Raw genomic sequence first — 22,786 nt, forward strand, 5'->3', positions numbered from 1 at the left:
TCTTCATCAAATCTCCGAAGACAATTGGAGATGTCATATCATCAAGTCCCGACAACAACTGGAGACATCACATGGCTACACAGCCTCACCTGCATAAGACAAATGGCTATACACTTACTTTACTCCCTACTTTATTACTTTACTTTATCATCCACTTTACCTACTTTAACGACTTTACCTTAAATTTCGCAGACGTCATTTATCATCAAGTCCCAGAAGACAGCCGGATGCCTTATTACTGTCATTAAAATCTCCAAATACAATTGGAGATATTATTACATCCGCGGCATACGCATCACACATTCGTTCAAGTCCCTGAAGACAACCAGAGACAACATTGGCCGCATGGCCTCGTTATAAGCCACACGGCTTCATCCTCACTCTCACACTCATATTTATTACATTTTACATTCTTTATAAGCTGTGCGCTTTCAACTTTATACCAAACTTCATTACTGATTTTGACATGAATTTCAGTTTTGACAGAAAATACAACCTACAGAGATGCAGCGCAACGTGGAACTTTATCTTACGCAGTGAACTGGGGCAAACATGCTGAAGAGGAATATCAAACTCACAAGCAAAGGTCACGGATCTACTCTCGAACTCGACTCCGCCTACGTCCACAAACATGTGATACGTAGGTTATCCAAAATTTTCTTTCATATACACCGCTAAGACTTTATTCAATCAACTCTTCTCACAATCTCGTATCCTTTTCTATATCCCAGTGTCTCCATAACTCAACACTGGGGCATTTTGGAGAATTTACATCGTGTCTAGTAGAGTCCTACTTATGGGTGTGTTGTGCACCACATTTATAATTAGGAGGCTATAAACATATGTTCCATTCTCGAACATTCTTGTCACCCGTCTACAATCCTTGCAAAGTTATAAATCCATAAATAACATTCTCTCAACAGGTTCAGCCATAATTCCGTCTACCCTATAATATTTTCCCCCAATTCTCTTGACTCATATTTTCTCAAGTTCTTCCAAATTCATATTCGTCGGTCGGACCAAAATTGGCTATTACGTCAACTTCTTCGCCCGAAAACTCTTACATCGTCTCCAGTCGAAGAGGGGCATCTGTTGACACCCAATTTTGTCCCTCCTTTATTTCAATTTATTTACTCGGTCTTCAAAATTTATTGACGAGCTGAACACTTTATTTTACTACTATTAATTTTCACTATTATTTTTTACCGCTACTACTATTAATATCAGTACTTTCATTTTCACTACTTTACTATCAACATTACTAGTATTACTTTATCACAATTTAAATGGTTCGTCATCGTTTCATTTTAGGATTCGTACTCGTTAAATTAATTTTTTTCTTTGTACACACCAATTACTATTTGTCTTCACCTAATATATTTTGTACTAGTTAAAAGCCCAATAAAATTTATATGGAGGAGGAATTTCAGCCAAATCAACAACTCAAATAATTCAGCCCATACCCGCAACAACCCTGCCCAAAAACCTTCACTCGGTTGAAGCCAAAAACAAACTGAACCCATTACCCAATCGGCCCACCATCAATTCAAACTACCAGCCCAATTAATTCCTACCCGGTACCAGCCCACTAGCACTACCCGACCCGGTCCACTTCCACTCCTCTTCATCAGTTGAAACCTAAACCCATTTCACTTTTTTCTCTTCATCTCACCGCCTCCCTCCCCTTTCTCTTTCCCGCTTCTCCCACGCTCCTCTCCCTTCTCCCTCCTCCTCTCTCCTCACGCTCCTCTCCACTCACCACTGTCCCCCACGCCTCTGTCACCCACTCATCTCTGTCCCCCCGCTCCTCTCTCTCATACGCTCCTCTTCATCCTCACTCTATAAATAAAGAAGAATTACTCAATTGAAAGGGGGATCGTTCAGTATCTTTGGGGGATTATTCAGTGTTTGGGAGGAAAACACTGATTGGGGGATTTTTTTTTGGTTCGTTGGCTTACCCCTAAAATTTTACACGATTACTTTATCTGTTTCCTTGAACATTTTCGATATCCCCACTACTACTCTAAATCCGGGATTTGTTAAAAGTCCATTTTGTTCTGGAATTATTTTCAGTCGCCTGGACCCTTACTTACATTTAAACTTTTGAGAAAAACAGAGTTTCTTTTTCTTTCAATAAGAATATACTGTTTCGGCTGATACCGAAGTTTTCGATTCGAAAGAATCTTTTCGAGTTCGAGCTCGTCATGTTCGAGTAGATTCGAGGTCGTCGACACCCAGTTCACTGTACCCAAAATAGGTCAGCAATGTCCCTCTTTTGCTCTATTTGTTCGAAATAACGTATTCTGTTATGAATGTAATTTACCTGGGTTTAGATGTGACGAAATGATTATACGACATATCGATATTGGTTGTTGATTTTATTTGGTCGGCAAGATCATGGCTGCCTGTTTAAACTGATAAGATTAATGTTGAATGGTTAGTTTGAGACTTAGGCCAGTTTACCATGTCTTCGATGCACGGTTTAAGTCAAATTCAATTAATGCTAGATGATAGTCGCTTGTCTGTTTAGTTGTGGTTTCCTCCGGTTGACATTGTCATGATTGTTTTTGTTAAAAGATAGAATCTAATCGATGTTAAGGGATAATGATGTGCTTTTATCTGTTCAAATTATTTGGTTTGGGTTGCTAGATTATATGGTTTGGCCTTCAAATGCATAAGTGTTTAGTTTTAACTTAAAACTTGATTGTCGTATAAGTTATTTGGGTTAACATCTGTCTAGTTCAAAGTTGGAAAACCTGTAGCGCTCTTCGATCGAAGTTTGAGCAGTAGCTTAGCTGAGTTAGAGGAGTGTGTCTATGAGTTTACTTCAATTTTCCCTGAAGCAATTCGCTAGGCATACCCATAGTAATCTGGAATCCTACAATATTGATTTAAGTTCAGACTAGTTCATGGACTGCCCTTTAAAAGTTAAACTTATGTTGTGTAATGCCTCCGCTACGAGTTTAGTTATCACTTATGTGCTACTGCCCATTATCTGAACATGTGTTTAAATTTGCTATAAGTCTAAATGGCCTAACCCGAGCAGTGTGTCTCGTTAATCATGAGATTTGGTTCTTGTTTTAGTTGCTTTGCTATTTCAAACGATTTACAGATTGAACAGGTGTCCACTGTTCTGTTAAGTTTGTGGCTGTGGCATTTATATTGTCGGATTTGGTGACTGGTATTAATGTAATGCACAATCAGTTGGGTGGGCTGTTGTAAAGATCTGTGGTGTGTTGCTTGAATTTAATTTCATAGTTTGCAAACCTGCACCAATGCCCTATTAAGTCCTGTAATGCTGTTTAAAGTCCTTTGTTGACAAAATTGCTAGTTGTATACTATATGATCATTTCTGTTTAAATTTGTACCTGATCAGGCTCATTTAACTATGTTTGTTTAAGCATTGAATTTGTAGTTTACTGGATAAGTTCAGCTAATGGTTGGTTGTCTAATTGTGTACATGCCCAATCTTAGTCACACCCAATGTAGATTGTGCATGTTCATCCTAGTTGCCTACTGTTCACTTCATCTATGTTTAGTCTTATATTATTTGGCAAACTTTCTTACAGATTTAGTTTCCCTGAAGTTAGTTGAACCTAGATTAATCCCTGATTGAATCCTTTAGAGATGTTGAGATTCATTAAAATGATAGTGGCATAATGAAATGATCATTCTCTGTTATGTATAAACCTGTCTGTATTCACTAATGTCATTTAAGAGCATTATGTGGATCAGTTGAGTACATGTCTCTATGTATTATTTGTTTGAACCTGAAAATTGTGATATTGTCATATTCCACTGAAATCATGCTTTGCTCAGTCTTTAAGTTGTCATGCCAGAATAAGAAAAGGTTCAAGCATGCTTCCTTACATGTTCTAGAGGGTCTGATGTTTGGTCTGCCTATGTCCATGTTCAGAGTGCCCTGCTTGTTATTTGTGACATTGCATATCTGCTTGCCTCTGTGTGTTTAATTTGTAACATTGGTTTGAACCTGTTGGGATTATGTGGGCTGCTGTTTGATATTTGGACAATGTAAATAGCCTATCTTGCACTCTAATGTGTCATCTGTTTTGACCAGTGTTCTCCTGCAATGTATATCTCTTGAGTGTGTTTTTCCCTTTTGTTACCTTAATCTTTTAAGCTTGATGTTTTGTTCTATATGGTCAATCTTGGCAAGTTGATATTTTCTTTAAGAATTATGTTGAGTTGATGCACTCCTTCCATGTGATGGTTTGGTAGCTACTAAAGCCTTGTGCATTGTCACGACCCAGCCCCGTGGGCCGCGACTGGCACCCTACCTGGGTACCCAGACCAAATCGCATATTCGATACCAAATCCAAACTTATTCCAGAATTTTACAAAATCATAGCAAACATAGGTTATATCAAAATATGTCTTAGGCGGTTGCACAAATCAGAGTGTCATATCAAATACAAACTGAGCGGCGGAATGGCCATCGCCAGTCAAAAGCGCAAATATAAGCATAAGGGCCATTTAGGGCCATCATAACAAACAGACCGCTTTAAGACAAAAAAAAACAAAATCGAACAAACATACATAGGACCCTCGCCCCACATATATGACTACAGGCCTCTACGAACTCAAAACAAAGACAGATGGCGAGACAGGGCCCCGCCGTACCCAAATAGTCAAATGTACAGAATGCACACACAACAGGGGGTATGTACCAAAAGTTAGGCTCCAGATCAAGGGGAGCGCTTCAACACAGCAGAATGAGTAGCCTAAACCGGAGGATCTCCCAAACGAGCTTCTGTACCTGCGGGCATGAAACGCAGCCCCCCAAAGAGAGGGGGTCAGTACGAAATATGTACTGAGTATGTAAAGCACGGAGTACAGATATATGAACCAAACTGAAAGCAAATCAAAAGACAAAGTAGAGAACAAACCGGAGTGTCAAAATCCGTATCAAATCATATACATATACATAATGCAGGCGAAAATCATGCAAAGCTCAAGAACGTGGTCGCCACTCCGACACTGGCGCCACACACAGCATAACACCAGAAGGTTTCAAATCTCCGTACATCCCCGAACACAAACATAATCATAGGTGAGCGTATCGCATCACGAGCCATATCACAGCATAACTCCAAACGGAACCCGGCCCTATGGCGAAGCCTCGGGAACCGTAACACAGCATACGGCCGAATTTGTCATAAGGCGCACGAATCAAAACCGGCCCGGGAACCGGTGAACGAAGTCATAATAAGGCACGAGCGGAGTCGTGAGCAAACAAATGCAAATCATACTTCAAAATAGTCTTCAAAACATAATAGTTTCACAAATCGTTCCATAGTACAAAATAATCGAATACTTAGTCGATATAAGGTTTCATTTCACAAAACGTTTCCAAAATAGTACGTATAGTTCAAAACATAACTTGGCGCATCGTAATGTTCAAAACATACCCCGTAGGAGGAAGTTCCAAAAATCAGAAGTAGTATATCCAACTCTATTCACAAAGATAGCCCAATGAGAGAAATAGGGCGTTTCGGGGTAGCGGGCCCACCTCGAGTCAAAGTGAGGTGGCGAACATATTTTTACAAACATTTATATGCCAAAGGTCATACATAATCGTTTCTAGGTTACCCGACCACATTTCGATAGGTTTCGGACGAGTGGTGGCATTCTAGCCAAAATAGAGCCCTTAGGCTTCAATTGAATTGAATGAATAGTAACTTTTCTGTGGATCGGGTTTCGAGGAGCAGAAATGCTCCGGAAGTTCCAATATTCGCCTAGGATACTAAGACATGCCAAATGAAGGAGTAGGGAACTTTACATACCTCACAGATGTCGTATGCTCTCCCAAAAGTCCAGTCCCGTTTCGCCTGAAATCTGCAAATGGCCAAAGTTACCAATTGAGATTCTTAGGCTAAAAATGCCATTAACTTCATTTTTGCTTACCGAAATTTCGGCAGCATTTCCCCTATAAATCAAACATCCCCGAGACTTAGCTCGGCTCAAAATATATCAATAACAACAGCCCACACATCAACAAACAACACAAGCAATAATCAAACCACTCTAGGTTCAAAGTTCAACTTTATTACTTAAGTTGGCAACTTTCATTCAAACTTCCAAAACTCCAATTCTATATCTACATAATTGTATTCATTTCCTCATTCAAACTTATACAATCACATCCTAACTACAATCCAAGCCAAACACGAAATTTCCCCAAAATCCATTACTTTCCATAATTCTTCAAAACATCAAAAATTCACGACGAACATTCTAACTCACGTCGTTTCATTCCGAATTCATTAACATCATTATAAATTCATATTTAAAGTCTCTAGCACCCTAAATATACAATGATATACATAATGATACCAAAGGTATACGCTTTCCGATAATATCCGAAATCATTTTCCAACGCCAATTTAATTCATCAATCAATCATTTACGACACAAGGATCACAACAACACATTATGCCAACTAAACAAGATCAAATTCATATTCCTTCTTCCTCCTAGGGCACACGGCCACAACACCAAGTATACATACACCCACGGTTTCGCACACACATTAAAACTACGAAATTCTCGTCTATTCTCAATCATTAACACATTCATACCAATTCTATAACATTAGAGGGGCAAAATTCTTACCTTTTCTTGAATTTCCGACTTGTCGCAAACGAGGTTCTTGTGCCAAACTAATTATACCCCGTTGAAGAGGGCCTTGAGTACTTCACAACTATGGGAAGAACAAGAATTTTTGCTTAACAACAAAGCTTGGAAAATCTTTCTTTCTCCTTTTCTCTCCTTCGGCCGAGAGCTCTCTTTTGAGTCAAAGTGGAAATGTGATTTTTTCTTGATAAATTCTAAGTGTGAAGTGATATATATCCAATTGTATAAGTCATGTGCTCAACACATGACATTAAAAATGGGTTGGGCTTTGGCCTTTGGCCGGCCCCTTCAAGAATTCTTGGGCCTCATTTGTGTTATATTTTTCTTGGCCCAATTCATAAAACGTCCCGTTTTGTAATTCCCGAAACTAATTTCCGAAATTCCAAATTTACCCTCGGCCTTCCCCGATGTCTTAACATTAAAGATTCCATAACCAACATAGTCATATTCACAAAAATCAAATCATATCCTTACAACACACAAGTCGTAATTATTTCTCGATTTTCAATCATACGAAAAACACGGGACATAACATGCATCAAGCTGTTTCGAGTGTTTTCTGTCGCAGTTCTTTATCAAAGATTGCTTTAAAACTAAGTAGCTTTCAAAGGAACCTTATTTCATTTGGCCACTGTTTTGCTAGAAACCGTGTTGAGTGTGGGTTCTGTGTTGCTTTAAAGTATTCAAGTGTCATCTTTAAAGTATTCAAGTGTCATCTATTCAAGGATCATCTGTTAACCTAAGCATGTCTAAAAGAAAATCTCGCATGTCAAGAAACTGGCCTGATTCACAAGGTGTTTTGTTTGGTTTTTTATTCTGTCCTAGTCAGTATTGCTTTCTCTACACATTGTTAAGTTCATGGCAGGCTTTAGTTGTATGTTCTTGTCTGATTAGGAGGGGGCTGGTTGCATGTGTGGTATAAATAAGAATAGATCAACCATGTTTATATGCTTAAGTCCTAAATGGATCAGTCTAGCTGTGCAGTCTATTACTCTGGAGTTGGAGTGCCTCTGCTGTGATATTTTAATGAACATTGCCTGTTTGCTTTCAACTAATTCGAACTTAGTATGGAATATGTCTCGACTTAATAAAGGATAATATGCTAGTATGAGTATCTACAAGTCTGATATGTGATATTTCTCCTCTTTAAAAGATAATGGTAATGTTTGTTGAGGTTTTTTTTTTTTTTTTTATGATAAAAATGGTCCAGGATTAGCCTTTGAGTATGTTGTCATGTCCGCTGATAAATATGTGCTCATATTTCCCTGCTAATGCCATATATTTGTGTTGTATGAACTCTGATAGTACCTATACCATCAGTCATTTCCGCATTGCAAAAGTAATATGGTGTTAAAGTAATACTCAAATATGCATAGCATGTATACAAGTCATTGATTTGTTTGTTTAAGTTTACATTGCATATGTTTAGCATTGTTGATTGTATACTAATCCTTTTTTTTTCATTTTTTATGCATGACATCTCGCATGCGAGTCCAAGCGATTCGTCATCCCCTTCAACATTTAGCGTTGGGCTAAAATCCCAACGTAACTCCTCGAGTCAGCCCCAACAGTAGCGGACAGCAGCCTTCCTGAATGGGCTGAGCCCATTTACATTACATCTACTCCTCTATTTTATTTTGTGCGCATTTAATGTGTATTGTGTGGCTAACATTTTTGTTTGTTAATTTAGATGAACCTTAGTGACATTAAGGGGTTTAGTTTAGTAATGGGTAGTTAATTTCACAAACTACATTCTCTTCTATTTATGTTCTAAACTATTTATAGTATCTATAACATTTTTAGAATAATCGATTTTCAAAATAGCATGACTACATATTTTGGCTAAAGGAATCATAATTTATGCTTACTATCTTAGAAGTTTAAAACGTCACAAATTTTACACTAACATTAGCTTATTCTAAGAAATAAAAGGCAAACTAGTTTCAACGGATAACTTTTCCACTTTAATTCCTTTCTAACACTTGAAATACATATTTGTTTAAAACAACCTTCGCACGATATACATTAAACTAATAGTCATTTTACGAAACCTTTAAAATATATTTAATATTAATCTTACAATAACTCTTTTCAATTTGTGAGTCGACATAACTCACTTTTCTCCAAATACATATAAACGTTACATGTCCCGCTTCTTTTAGTTTATTTTTAACTAAACTTTTTTTATGCAACTATTCTTTTCTACAAGTTTTAATTTAAATAACTTTAGCAACACTTATAAGATATTTTCTTAAATATTTAAATATTACGTCTACATTTTAGCCTTAATTAATTAATATAAGTCCGGTCGGTTAACCATTGTTAATTGGTCTTAAAGGATGCCTAATACCTTCCCTTTAGACTAATTGAACCCTTACCTAGAATCTTAAGTTTCGCAGACTGTAAAACGGAGTTAACTTTAACACAACTTTAATAAACTTTAGGTGTCCTAATTCACCATAAATAATTAGGTGGCGACTCCTTAATTTAACATAAACAAAAAACAGGAATCTCCAATATGTCGTACTTCTAATTTAACACGGTTAAAAAGGGGTATGACACAGGGTGTTCAAAAGTTAATATATGTACATAAACACATAAAATTTATCCTAAATATACACTGTAATTTTTTGTTCAGGATGTTCGGGTGAACACCCTGGGCTCTTGGTACATCCGCCCCTGGCATGAAGTTCGTAAAATATTCAAAATCTTTTGTTTTTGCTATTTTATTTTTGGTCACTTCATGATTGTTGGATTATTATAGGGCATTTAGACGCTAAAATTTGTAATTTAATTTGCAGTTGATTTTGTGAGTACTAAATTGACATATATAAAGCATCTTTTTTTATCATCTTTAAACTGTGCTCTTCATTTCGAGGAAGCATGTGCTTCACTTCTCAGTTCTTGCTTAATGGCCTTTGAGACTTGTCGCTTTTGTGCTTTTCATTTTTATAAACGCTATTCTACACCCATTTTACTTCCAGAACAAAATGTCCATTTGACAAATATTTACCCTACAATAGAACATTGTTATCCAGTTTGTCATTTTGTGTGGACTAGATGCAGACTACAATTTGTTTTGAAGATGACTGGCTACATTATCCTGTTTGCAAGATGACTTCTTCAGGGAGTGTGTCCCAGCGCTTTGTTATAGTGGTAAGAGCAATGCGTAATGTGTGTTTAGATGCACATCACGGATTTCAAAACCAAACTTAGTATTTAAGTGAAGAAGGGCAGAGTAGTGGGACCCGTTATCCAACGAGTTTTAGACCTTGCATCATTAGCCTTGGGATTCTCTCGGTTAATTGAAAAATAAATAAATCAGGGAATGTCTTGGTGAGATAAAGATCCTTCCTACCTTGTTTTGGTCTATTGGACCTTTTTCCAGCACCTTGACAATCATTTTACGTCTCTCTTTAATGTTACTCAAAATTTCCACCCTTAGGTGTTCTGCCATCACCAGTATAGGTATTGGTCAAATAAAGGGGTTGGAGATTTTGTTCTTTCCCAATTTCATTTTTCTTAGTTTAGGACCCCATTTATAGGGCAGCCCCGCGCAATATTGTCCCGCTATGCGTGGGGCCCGGTGAAGGACCGGATCAAAAGGCTTGTTGTACGCAACCTTATCCTGCATTTCTACAAGAGGTTGTTTCCACTACATTTCTACAAGAGGCTGTTGTACGTAACCTTACCCTGCATTTAAGACCCCATTTATGTTTTCATAAAATATTTGGTTTGTGCCCCAAAGAAGAGTGACTTGAGAGGAATCAAAGTGCAATGTCTTATTGCGTTTCAAATAGGGTGAACGTAGGTCTTGATGACTGGTGTCAATTTTTCTTCCTTGATGAGAAAAAACAATCATGTTTGTATTGGTCAAAATCCATTACATTAACTCCCGGAAATGTAGCCTGTTCAATGCTAATGGTTGATTGTCTCGACTCTCGACCTATTACATTAAATGCTGGAAGCTTCATATATAGCATTTCCATAAGCAAACCAGGTTTATCATTGAATGTAAGCCTAATGACAAAGCTTGTACCCTCGGAATTCCGATGTACCAACCATGGCAAGCATGATTGTGATTTATTTTCTTCTGCAGTGTCTGGTTACATATATTAGTGCGATTCTAATTATATTCTTCCACGCCAAGGAGCGGAGGGAGGAAGGGCCAAGGGGGTTCTGAACCCCCTTTGGCTGAAAATTTCACTATTTATACATGGTTAATTTTTTTTTTTTTAAATATATATAGTAGACGTTGTATCTCTTTGGCTTCTTCGTGAGTTTACTTTTTCATTTTTGAACCCCCTTAGTGAAAAATCTGGTTCCGCCACTGTCCACGCCGCGTCTCTCTTCCTTTATGTGTAGGCTCTGCATATTTGAGTTATTATAGTTTGAGATCGAAGTAGCAAAAAATGTAAGACGGAGGCTGACTGTTGCTGCTCCACAAAATGAACCAATTACAGTTGGTACATAGCATCTGTTTCTACATTTAAGTTCATACCTTAGACTTGGTAAAGAAGAATATCATCTAAATTTTCCAAAAGGGCGTCAGGCGGGAGCATCTGCTTCTATTATATGTGCAAATGTTTGAAACTAAGCTATAAAACTTGAGATATAATTGATATAGCTGGAAATTCACAAACAACAAACTAGAAGGAACAAAATAAGAACAGAGACAAGCGTTGCCAGTCAAGTTTTGCTTTGGCGCTTCTCCCTCTCTCTCTCTCTCTCTCACACACACACAAACTATTACTCTGTTTATTTTTGTTATTGTTTCTTGTAATTAATCTAAACTCCAAATGAATTTCCTTTTTTTCATTGTAGGCATCGCATGTCAGGACACGAAAAAGTAGTAGTAATAAGAACGGCGGGTCTAACGTTTTGGCCCTGGACCAACGACGGATGTACTTGGCTTGCACTTTCTTCCTTCTCGCCTGGGGTGAAATAATAATCTCACACTCATATTTGCAGAAGAGGCATTGAACCATATTTTAAAACTGTTTATAGTTTTACTGTTTTATTCGCACAAGTTACTTTGAAATGCTTAAAGTTTTGCCAATTGAAAGCAATTGAAGATGTTGATTTTTCTTCCAAATGGAATAAAGTTTACTCAAGCTCATATTTTCTTAACCAGTTGTGTACCCTGTTCCACACAAAATAATTACAACTCTTCTTTTCGTTTGTGATTCGTGCATATTCTTTTCCCCTCTTTTGACATGTAAATATCTTTTAAATATTGGATCTCTATCTTCCCCTATAACATGAATGCGTCACTTTCCTATCATGATACTAAGGTCCATAGTACTTTCCAAACTGTTATTCAAAGTTTTAAACTTCGAATACTATCTGCGGTCCATAGTACTTTCCAAACTGTTATTCAAAGTTTTAAACTTCGAATACAATCTGTAGACCAAAAGAAGTCATAAATGAAAATTGCAATTTGGAGAATAACAACAATCACTTACAGTCTGATTAAAGATGACCAGAAATAAGATATAGCCATTTAAAAGTTAGATTATGCTTTCACATTTAAGAACCAACTACAGTAATTTACACCCAATTTCCAACCAACCAAGTCTCTTGTGGCTTTCCCATCAGGCTCTTAATGTTTTTTTTTTCTGGGTTAAAAAGATGCTTAGTATTATATTAACCAACTAACATCATACAGGGAGAAGCATGGCAGACTGCTTGCTGGTTTCAAGGACAAAAACATGCACACTTTGTGGGTATTAACCTACTTATATTACTACTTGTGTTTGGCACCTGATACATACATCATGGATTGGGGTGCATGATTATACAAAAAACTTGCTTGTTCCCCGTCTCCTCTTTCAGCTCCAAAGCTTGGCCTCAAGAAAACGAAGCATTAACATTCTCCTTATGTTAGCGTCGCAGAAACAATAATTTCTGATCTTGTCCATATTTATCAAAACAATGCGTAAACTTTTAGCAGCATCAAAACCCCTCCATAAAACTTGGTTGTCCCCAGACTACAGTGTCGTCTGATTCTTGCACCCAAATATCTTCCTCAACATATAATAATGTTGAAGCTCTTTGTTTTTTAACACTCTCTCACCATCATGGATCTGTGAAAGAAAATAAATTTATTAGAGTAAAAACTTTTAACCATAAAAATATACTACATATTATAGTAGCTTCAACAAACTTACCAGGTAACTTTGTTCGCACACCTTATCCGTACAAATTACTTTGTTGTTATTTGGGTTCAATGCATAACCAGTAACTTGTAACAGTTCCATGAACTGCTTTGTCTCATCTCTAAATTTTTTACACAATGTCCGCACTTCGGTTACACAACTTTGTTTGCCTGTTTGATGATATAATTTTTGAACAATTCCATCCCAATCTAATTGGTTGAGGCCTTTCTCATGCATCACTAATTCTTCATAGAGGATTCCAATGAGGAACTCCTTCCATGGCTTCGGCCTGCGGTGTGAACTGGCCATCCTTCTACGTATCTAGTAACCCAAGCAATAAATGATCGATGTTCATTAATCCAACCAACACAAATGCAAACATGAATTTTAGCTTTTTAGCTTCTTTAAGTGTTCTTTTTGGCGCAACAATAAGTTCTCCACATGTTTCATGCCACCATATTAGAGGATGTAGATAGCAAAACAGTTAACTAATTAAAAAAGAAAAGAGATGAGCTGGCTATTGCACTAATACAGATAAGTAAGACTTGTTAAACTTGAAGAAATAAAATGGGAAAGGATTAAAAAGCAGCAACGAGAAGAAAATAACACAACAAATATCAAGTAGCACGAGGACAAATAACACAACAAATATCAAGTGGTCAAACCTAGTCTGCATCAGAATCAGAATCATCATTGGAATCATCAGATTCTTCAGAGCTGTCGCTAGCCTTCTTCACGGCTTGTGGAGCTTTTTTAGGTTGAGCAACTGCCTTAGAGGGAGGTTCCTGTCAAACACGATAACTATATTACCAAAAGAACAACACTATTAAATTATTTATATGGCATCAATATCATCAAGTCAGTTGTAAAAGGACCATATTTGCATATATCAAATAGAGTAACATAAAGAAAATGGTGTCTTTACATCATCATCTGAACTGGAGTCATCGCTGGAATCATCGCTAGAATCTTCTTTTTTAGAGGCAGAAGCAGGGGTCTTCTTAGGAGCAGCAGTAGGGGCTGCCTTCTTAACAACAGCATCATCCTCCGAGCTGCTATCATCATCTGAACTAGAATTGTCCTTCTTAGCAGAGCCATTAGTAGTAGGAGGTTTCTTGGCTGCAGGATCATCTTCCTCCGAGCTGCTATCATCATCTGAACTAGAATCGTCACTTGACTCGTCCTTCTTAGCAGAGCCATTAGTAGGAGGTTTCTTGGCTGCAGGATCATCTTCCTCTGAGCTGGTATCATCATCATCACTAGATTCATCTTCCTTCTTAGCAGCAAACACCATTCTTGGCAGGAGCCACTTTCTTAGGAGGTACCACTGCTTTAGTAGGCTGCATAATAAATTAAGAACAAGATACATTGAGTCAGTTATTCTCAAATACAATACAAATCAAAATTCTTTGAAAGGAGTTACGAGTGCATGTGTAAATTACATTCTCATATATTATTTCACCCTCTTCCTCTTCAGAACTAGTCTCCTTTTCTGAGACACATGGAGTGCTAGAGGGCTGTGAAGCATAATTTTTAGACAGTGAACTAAAATGAAATACAAGTTGAGAGATCACAAATGAAACATATCTAGACCTTAATTCGGCTCACTTTCCTCAAGAAGTATCATCAGGTGAAGGAGCCTGCAAAAGCAATGAAGTATAGAATGTAAAAGCTTGGCTGACAACATAATCAAGACAAACAAGTGCAGTATGCCAAGAACAGAGTTCAGGCAGACCTTTTTAGTTGCCTGCACATAGATATCATTTAATGTCAAAAATGAAATATCAGAAGACGTATGGAAATATAAGAAAACATTGAGCTGGAGTGAATGTTCGAGAAAAGGACAAAAATGGTCCTTTAACTATGATAGTAGGTTCAAAATAGTCCCTTAACTATGCACTTAACGGTTTTAGTCCTTTAAGTTTGTTACAAGTTAACAAAAACGGTCTCTTAACTATGAGAGTAGGTTCAAAATAGTCCCTTAACTATGCACTTAACGGTTTTGGTCCTCTAAGTTTGCCATAAGTTAACAAAATGGTCTCTTAACTATGAGGGTTGGTTAAAAATAGTCCCTTAAGTATGCACTTAACGGTTTGATAATGTCAGAAAATGATGTCTCGAAACACAAAGACCGACGGACTCTATCGATTAAAACTGAGGGAATCCATCGACTAAATAAAATACACTAGACTTTAGAAATAAATTAGACATAGCAGAAACTAAAAAAATTGTCACTACCAAAAACAAGCGAAAAAAATGATGGACGGAAACCGATGGATAAAATCGAGGGACACTATTTTTGTTTTTTAATTTTTATTGTTTTTTACGAAAACCAACGGAAGTCCATCGGTTATTTTTGAGGAAAAATGCGCAGAAGTCCATCCTATAACCGACTAACGTCCGTCGGTTTTGTCCCGAGTTATTTGACCGATCTAGAGTTCTCACTAATTTTTCCTTTTTTTTCATAGTTCTCGTCAAATCTAACAAACAGAGTTCGATGAATATTTTGTCGAGACTAAAACTGTCAACTTATGGCAAACTTAAAGGACCAAAACCGTTAAGTGCATAGTTAAGGGACTATTTTGAACCTACTCTCATAGTTAAGGGACCGTTTTTGTTAACTTGTAACAAACTTAAAGGACTAAAACCGTTAAGTGCATAGTTAAGGGACTATTTTGAACCTACTATCATCATTTTTATCCTTTTCTCGTGAATGTTCATTTATTGCCAAGTAAGAAAGCTGATAAAGTAAAATAAAAAAGGAGATGGAGACATATTATCAAAATAAAAGTAAGAGAAGAGATTTTGGCAGTCTACCTCTTCTTCATCAGAGCTAGAGCTGTCACTGCTGGACACAACCTTAGCCTTCCCCTAAAGAAAGAAGCATGTGAAAGCAAGAAAAAAACACTCAATTAACTGATGTGGATCCAGTGAAATATCAAGTGGTCTAACCTTGTCTGTATCAGAATCAGATTCATCTAACCATACTCTCCTTATCCTTATCTCACGCAGCAGATTGATAAAATCAACCATAAAATTTATATGATCAAAATCATACTTCTCCCCTAACTCCGTTGATTTTCTAGCAAAATAATACCCCTCCATAGCAGCAGCAACATCGTCTGAACGACAATAAGGAGCCACAGGTGTAGGCTGCATAACAAAATAAGAATGAAGACAACACATGGAGTCAGTCCGTTATTCTTTTCAAACTTGACATGAAATCAACCTTGTCATCTTCAGACTCGGAGGAACTGCTTTCTTGTTTCTTCTGACTCTTGTTTTTCACAACATCTTTCTTTTGTTTCTTTGCACTCACTATCTTCTCAATTTCATCCTCACCTACTCTCTTCCCTGTAAACACACACACAATTAGTCACACTTACCAACCAAATGTTTTCCTCTACCAACAACAAGCTAAACAAAATTAAATCGTGTGACTTCTCTATGGCGGTAAAATAAAACACTAAATCCATAAAAACAGACAAGGCAGGTAGAACGAAACCACACACAACTAACAAAACAAAAAATGTCAACAGAACCTTAAACCCAAGAGGCAAATTGTTCCAACCTTCAAAACCCAGAACAAAAAACCTTAAAAACAAACAGACCAAATAGAACGAAACCACACACAACTAAACCAGACAAAACTTTTCAAGAAATCCTTAAACCCACAAGCTAAAAAGAGCCTAAAAATATTTAAACCCTAAAGAGACACACAAAATTAATCACACAACCTACCAAATGTCTTCCTCTACCAAGAAAAAAAAAAACAGTGAATTCCCTATGGTAGTAAAACAAAAAGGTACGTGAAAAAATTAAAGTACTCCCTCCGTCCAAAAACAATTAGCATTTTGTTATGGATTATTTTATAAGTTGATATTTGGATATATTATTAAATGTAAATTAAGTGATAAATGCAAGTTGTATCTTAGCTGTGGAAACTTGTATATTAGTTGTATCAGCCTTCTCATTTGCAACATCAAGAAAAGATGATAATATAATTTCTCCCTCCTCTCTACAAAGTTATTGGTTTACTTCTCTTATTCATTTTCAATTATATATAGTTTTATAACACGTTATCAACACGAGTCTCTAATGTTTTATTAGAATTTAGTCTATATTAATGCTACCGTCTTGGAAAGCTTGTCGGAACCACCCGTGGCTCACTGGAAATCAAGGTATGTTTAGAGGATTTTGACTCCTAGTAAGTTATGTTATGTATCAAAAGATAGAGATGACCGATACATGTAACGTAATTTGAGCCTTTAATTTGCTTACTTTTAGATTTAATATCTTATCAACACTTGCCAAATTACTATGTATACGTATTAATATGCAAACATGCTGTAGCTATTTTGATGCTTGTCTTCATCATGACTATCTCAATGATGAATTTATTAAGAGTGATAATATTTTGAGAGGCGCCAAATTTGCTCCTGCAGAGCATCGCCTCAACTTACAATTCTAGTTCATAAGAAACTTACAATCACTAGAAGTGATTATATATCACGTGCTTCATTGTAATTGAATTTGTTAACAATCGGAAGTGGTCATATTTTTATAGGCTTATGATTGCAATTGAAAATATGCTAGAGAAAATTTTTCTACAATATATATGTGTCTTGATTTGCTCTTGAAGTAGCAATATCTTAAAAGAGGCATGAAGCTATCATAATTTGATATGCTTAAAGCGCAATAAGATATATTTCATTCCTGAAAAATGAGAACTTTTGATAAATGTTGAAAATGCGGATCCGTTCCCTGAAGTAAATGAGACAGTATGTAGTAAATCTTATAACATTAGACGTGCGCTAATTTGATTGTGAAATTATCATGACTTATCTCCAGAAGAGGTAGAATAATTGAGAAGAAAAAAATCAAATATTCTATGCTTTACTGTCGAAGTATTAAACTCAGAAATAGGCTCTCGAAGTAGCAAACTCAGAAATCTGCTCCCGAAGTAGCATACTTTGAAGTCTAATCCCGAAGTAGTAGAACTTTGAACTATACTCAAGAAGTAGTAGAACTTTGAACTCTACTCCGGAAGTAGTAGAACTCTGAAATCTACTCCTTAAGTAGTAGAACTCTGGTATTTACTCCTGAAGTAGTAAATACTAATCTACTCCCGAACTATTAAGACTCTGCATTCTACTCCCAAAGTAGTAGGACCCTGAAATTTACTCTTGAAGAAGTAGAACTTTAAACTTTACTCCTGAAGCAGTAAAACTCTAAAACTTCACTCTTGAAGTAGAAAGAATTGGTAGTATATCTGAGACAATATATGAAGCAATGTCTTCTTATGCTTAAGCAAAATAACGAACTATTGTTGAACATCGTATTTCAAGCACATTTTAATAAATGAGTTTCATTTTCTGAAGCGAATGAAGAAATATCACAAGCTATCTCCTGTAGAGATAAAATACAAGGAATATATACATGTTGTTTTTGTGGTATGAAATTAAGACATTGCAACACGTACCTGTTGTATGTATAAACATCTTGAAATTTTTTATTAAAGTATCATTTTAAAGAAAAAGGAAGCAGAGTAAAATGCTTTCTAGTATAACCACATTGATACATTATGGTTAGCTGTTATTGATTTCCTTAAAGGAAATAAACATTAATGTATCTCTTCCTGAAGGATGTAATTATTATGTGGTTACCGCTTTGATACAAAATATTCAGATGTTAATGGCTAATCTCCTTGAAGGAGATATTTAAAATACAGAAGTTTGGAACTTAACGTTTACTTTCATAATTTATAGTTTAAAATTGTGTTTAAATTTTCATTTGATTACTGTTTTCCATCATGACACCAGTAGTGTCTAGCCAAATTTTCTTTCATGGTACCAGAAGTATCTAAAAATATTTGGTAGTGGAAACTAATGATCAAGGGCTCTAAAAGAGTTAATTGTTTATTTATAAGTATCATGACACCAATAGTTTCCAAATAGTATCTGATTATGGCAAATAAATTAAAGTCTCTCGAAGAGGATATATATGATAGCATCATTTGTCCTAGATCGTAATCGTTACGATCAGAACACAGATTATAGTAAACCTGAAGTTTACTATTGGTTATCATATTGGGACTACAAATGATTAGAAAATTGAATGTCTTTAAGTTACTACGGGTAAGAAATATGTATATGAAACGTTACCCGAGCATGATGGATCACATGTCACAATAAACCAGAAGTTTATGACATAAAATCTCATGCAATAGTAAACCAAAAGTTTACTAAACTAAATAGCACTCGTCATGGTAAACTTGAAGTTTATAGGTACAAATAATTTTATCAATTGACAAGACTATTTTGGTCGTCCTGATTTAAATCTGATGTGCTAATTGAGTATTCAAAATATATTGAAGAACTAGAACATTCTTCAAGAATTCTTTTGTGTTGCTTGTTCTCATGATAAGTTGATTACACCAGCTAATGTTGGGACTAAATCTCCTAAAATTCTGGAAAATATAAAAGGTGAATATGGGCCCCTTCACCTTCAATGTGATATCTTAATTAATAGATGCATCTATGAGACGGTCACATGTACGTTTATTGTCAACTGGCAGTTTGACATTTACAAAGTTGCTTGCTCAAAATAATTGAGTTGGAAGCACAATTTCCAGATTATGTAATCAAGATAATTCATCTTAATAATGCTAGTTTATAGGTAAACTGGTTTGGCACTGGATGCCTCCATAATATAGCTAAACCATTGCTTATGAGAACAAAGTTTCAGACCTGGTCTGAGATATGATATATTGCATACAACGACACTTGTATGCTTCAGACCAATAAATTATGATAAATTCTCCCCTCATACATGGTTCAGGGTCAGGAACTAGATATTTCCATCTTATAGCTTTTGATGTGCGGTATTTAATTAATGGATATAACATGATGCACACAGATGGATTTCCCAAATAAAATTAGATATGTGTTAGTTTTTCTAACATAAGAGGGAGAAAATATGCAGCTAAGAAATATGTTCTAAATTATCATCACTATGATCCTCAGATAATTCAAGTCAAATGTTGGAAGCATTTGCTGACCCAACTATTTCATATTTCATCTACAAAATGCTCCTAATATCCCTGAAGGACAGAGTATACAACATGCATGAAGCATGGTAGACCAATCAGTTCCAAATGTAATAATCCTTGAAAATGGGGATGAGCAAATGATCAAAACGATCATAATAAGGAGGCAATATTCTCTTGAAAAGCCTACGACATAACACTTCATGAAACCTTATGGGAGGTTCAGGTACCTGAAAATAATGAAGTGATGAGATCTCAGTAAGTTATGTCGAATTGCGAACCACTACAAAATGATATCTTGTCGACGATATCTTTGATACAATATGGCGCACAATATTGTATAAAATTGTGAGGATCTGAGTTCTACGTCTCTTAAAGCATGCCAACGTAGAAATAATTATCAAGTGATATGATGCATCTTGGTAAGCGTAAAGCTTATTGGACCTGCAGTACAGACATCAGAAGATGTCACGCCATTTAACTACTAAATGGATGTTGTCACAGTCTATATGTCTTACTTGATAAGATTCAAAATTTTCTGAATAATTCAAAATGCCTGAAGCATATACAAGTTCCTGGGAAACTTCTTCATAATCCTTATATGGATTAAATCAGGTAAGGTGAATGTATTTTCATCATCTTAGTGAATATTTATTGACGAAGGGTACAAAGATGACCCTGTTTACCCTTGTCTCTTTATGATAATCAGAACATTTCATATTACTGTGCAAGTTGATTACTTAAATATTATTGAAGCTCTTGAAGAGTTTCCAAAAGTAGTAGATTATTTGCTAAAATAGATTGAAATGAGAAAATTGAATTGTTCCTGAAGTACCATATATTTGTGCAATTGATGCATTTATATATCTTTCTATAATAACTACGAGCATGATATAGTTTTACTCCTAAATGGAGATATTGAAATAGATCAATTCTATATTGCAGATGAAAGCCCTGACATGAATGTGTTTATCCTAACAAATATTGTCAAGTGTTTTGGATATACAAGGCATTCATATGATCTGCATAAGAGTTCGCTACAGATATGTTAGCTATTTCCATGAAGGATTACTGTCATACCATGTTATTTTACTGACAGTCAAATCATAGAAAGATAACAGCAGTTTATAAAGCAAGTCAAGAATGTACTTGGCGTGATTGCAACAATATTACATGAAAACGATGCAACTCTATCAAGAGATGGTGGCATACGTGATCGACCAGTTCGTTCAAATGATGATTTGACAGATTTGATCATAAATATGCTGCCAACCTCAACATACAACAAGTTGATATTCAAGATCTGAGTACATCATCTTGAAGAAATAAGCGATGCTTTAATCAAGGGGAGTAAATACGCGTTGCACTCTTTTTTCCTTAACCAAGGTTTTGTCCCATTGGGTTTTTCTGGTAAGGTTTTTAATGAGGCAGCTGGAAATGTGTATTACCAGATATGTTTTTCCCTTCACAAGGATTTTTCCACTAGGTTTTAACGAGACACATTATCTATTAATAAAACATCCAAGGGGGAGTGTTATGGATTATTTTACAAGTTGATATTTGGATGTATTATTAAATGTAAATTATACCACCTACACATTAAATTATAAATACAACTTGCACTTGCAAGTTGTATCTTAGTTGTACCAAGTTGTAGAGCAACTTGTACAAGTTGTATACTATAGGTTGAGGAGCAAACTTCTTTTATAAATAAGGAGTTATGTCTTCTCATTTCCAACATCAAGAAAAGATAATAATATAATCTCTCCCTCCTCTCTACAAGTTATTGGTTTGCTTCTCTTATTCATTTCCAATTATATATAGTTTTATAACACATTTTTTATTTTTTAAAAGTCAAACTTCTTAATTTTGACCGTGCATTTGAACATAAAATTCTTAATTTTTTTCGAAATAAGATTTACATATTTGAAAATTACCTAAAACGTATTGTAAATCACCATAGTTAATAATTTAAAAAATTTAAAAGACGTATGAAAAAATTACGATAAAAAAACAACTCGATTGATTTTCGAAAAGCGAAAAGCGTCAATCTTTTTCGAACGGAGGAGTATTCTTTTGCTAAAAACCATAAAAACAAACAGAGCAAATAGAAAAAGAAAAATAAAAACACAAAAGTAACCAAGTAAATAATTTCAAAAACCTTAAACCAACAAAGAAAAAGAGGTACAAAGTTGAAACCTTAAAATCCACAAACTAAAAACCTCAACAAAATGGAGAAAGAAAAAGATGGAAACCTTTGCTAGTAAATTTACCCCTTCCAAAACCTTTGATTGTCCGAAGAAAAAGGGACAAGTTTAGGGTTTAACCAAAGGGCTAATGGAAGCAGATATTTCTTCAACAAACTGTATGTCACCCTCATCAAGTAGTAAAAGGGCTCCGGAATTAAAATGACCACAAAAAAAAACGTATTGAACCAAAATACACACACAAAAAAAGAGTTACTATAGTATTTTTAACACAGTAATTTACTGCATTAAAGGACTTTACTGTAACGGCATGGTTAAATCCTTTAATGCAGTAAATTACTGCGTTAAAGGACCTGCTTCCCCCCCTTTTTTTTTTTTTGGTTAACTCTCTCTCTTTTACATTTTCACACTTTTTTACGTACTTTAGCCATAGATTAATTATTCTTCGAGACTCCTGAACTTCAATATTTTATATAGAACCCGACTTATTTTTGTGTGATTAATAAGGTAGGCCCAATACATCAAGGATACGCAAAACTTCAAATTGTCGTTTTAGTGGTTGAAAATTGCTCGAAGTGAGTTTTTGTTTGAAGACTTGTTGTCATTAGCTTTAAGTTATTTATTGTTACATCTCGGAAAAAAATTTCGTTGTTGCACAGTGAATAGACCAACGAAGGGCACAAAGTATGCGATGTTTCAATAAGTAAGAATTAGCATTT

The 22,786-nt window shown here is 35.7% G+C and overlaps 1 protein-coding gene across 2 annotated transcripts; it reads right to left on the reverse strand.

The window, feature by feature from the left end:
• Window positions 1-12,150: 12,150 nt before the first annotated feature.
• Window positions 12,151-16,828, reverse strand: LOC132623975 (nucleolin 1-like). 2 transcript variants are annotated; one of them, XM_060338787.1, is made up of 7 exons: window positions 16,042-16,828; window positions 15,765-15,965; window positions 15,630-15,683; window positions 13,738-14,152; window positions 13,478-13,597; window positions 12,825-13,133; window positions 12,151-12,740 (listed from the first exon to the last, which is right to left on the reverse strand). In XM_060338787.1, exons 2-5 carry the CDS (start codon window positions 15,788-15,790, stop codon window positions 13,478-13,480), a joined length of 615 nt encoding a protein of 204 aa, XP_060194770.1. In that variant the 5' UTR covers window positions 15,791-15,965; window positions 16,042-16,828; the 3' UTR covers window positions 12,151-12,740; window positions 12,825-13,133. The 2 variants fall into 2 exon arrangements, with proteins under 2 accessions (XP_060194770.1, XP_060194771.1); XM_060338788.1 differs by lacking the exons at window positions 15,630-15,683; window positions 15,765-15,965; window positions 16,042-16,828 and adding an exon at window positions 14,255-14,397.
• Window positions 16,829-22,786: the final 5,958 nt, after the last annotated feature.

This window comes from Lycium barbarum, chromosome 12, assembly GCF_019175385.1.
Source record: "Lycium barbarum isolate Lr01 chromosome 12, ASM1917538v2, whole genome shotgun sequence".
Classification (NCBI taxonomy): Eukaryota; Viridiplantae; Streptophyta; class Magnoliopsida; order Solanales; family Solanaceae; genus Lycium; species Lycium barbarum.

Bases quoted from the DNA above. Each gene is read 5' to 3' on its own strand.
- LOC132623975 (XM_060338787.1), bottom strand. From the start codon at position 15,790: ATGAATCTGATTCTGATACAGACAAG. The intron at 14,153-15,629 runs GTAGACTGCCAA...TTTATTATGCAG, and splicing joins CTAGCTCTGATGAAGAAGAG to CCTACTAAAGCAGTGGTACC. The intron at 13,598-13,737 runs GTAAAGACACCA...CGTGTTTGACAG, and splicing joins ACTCCAGTTCAGATGATGAT to GAACCTCCCTCTAAGGCAGT.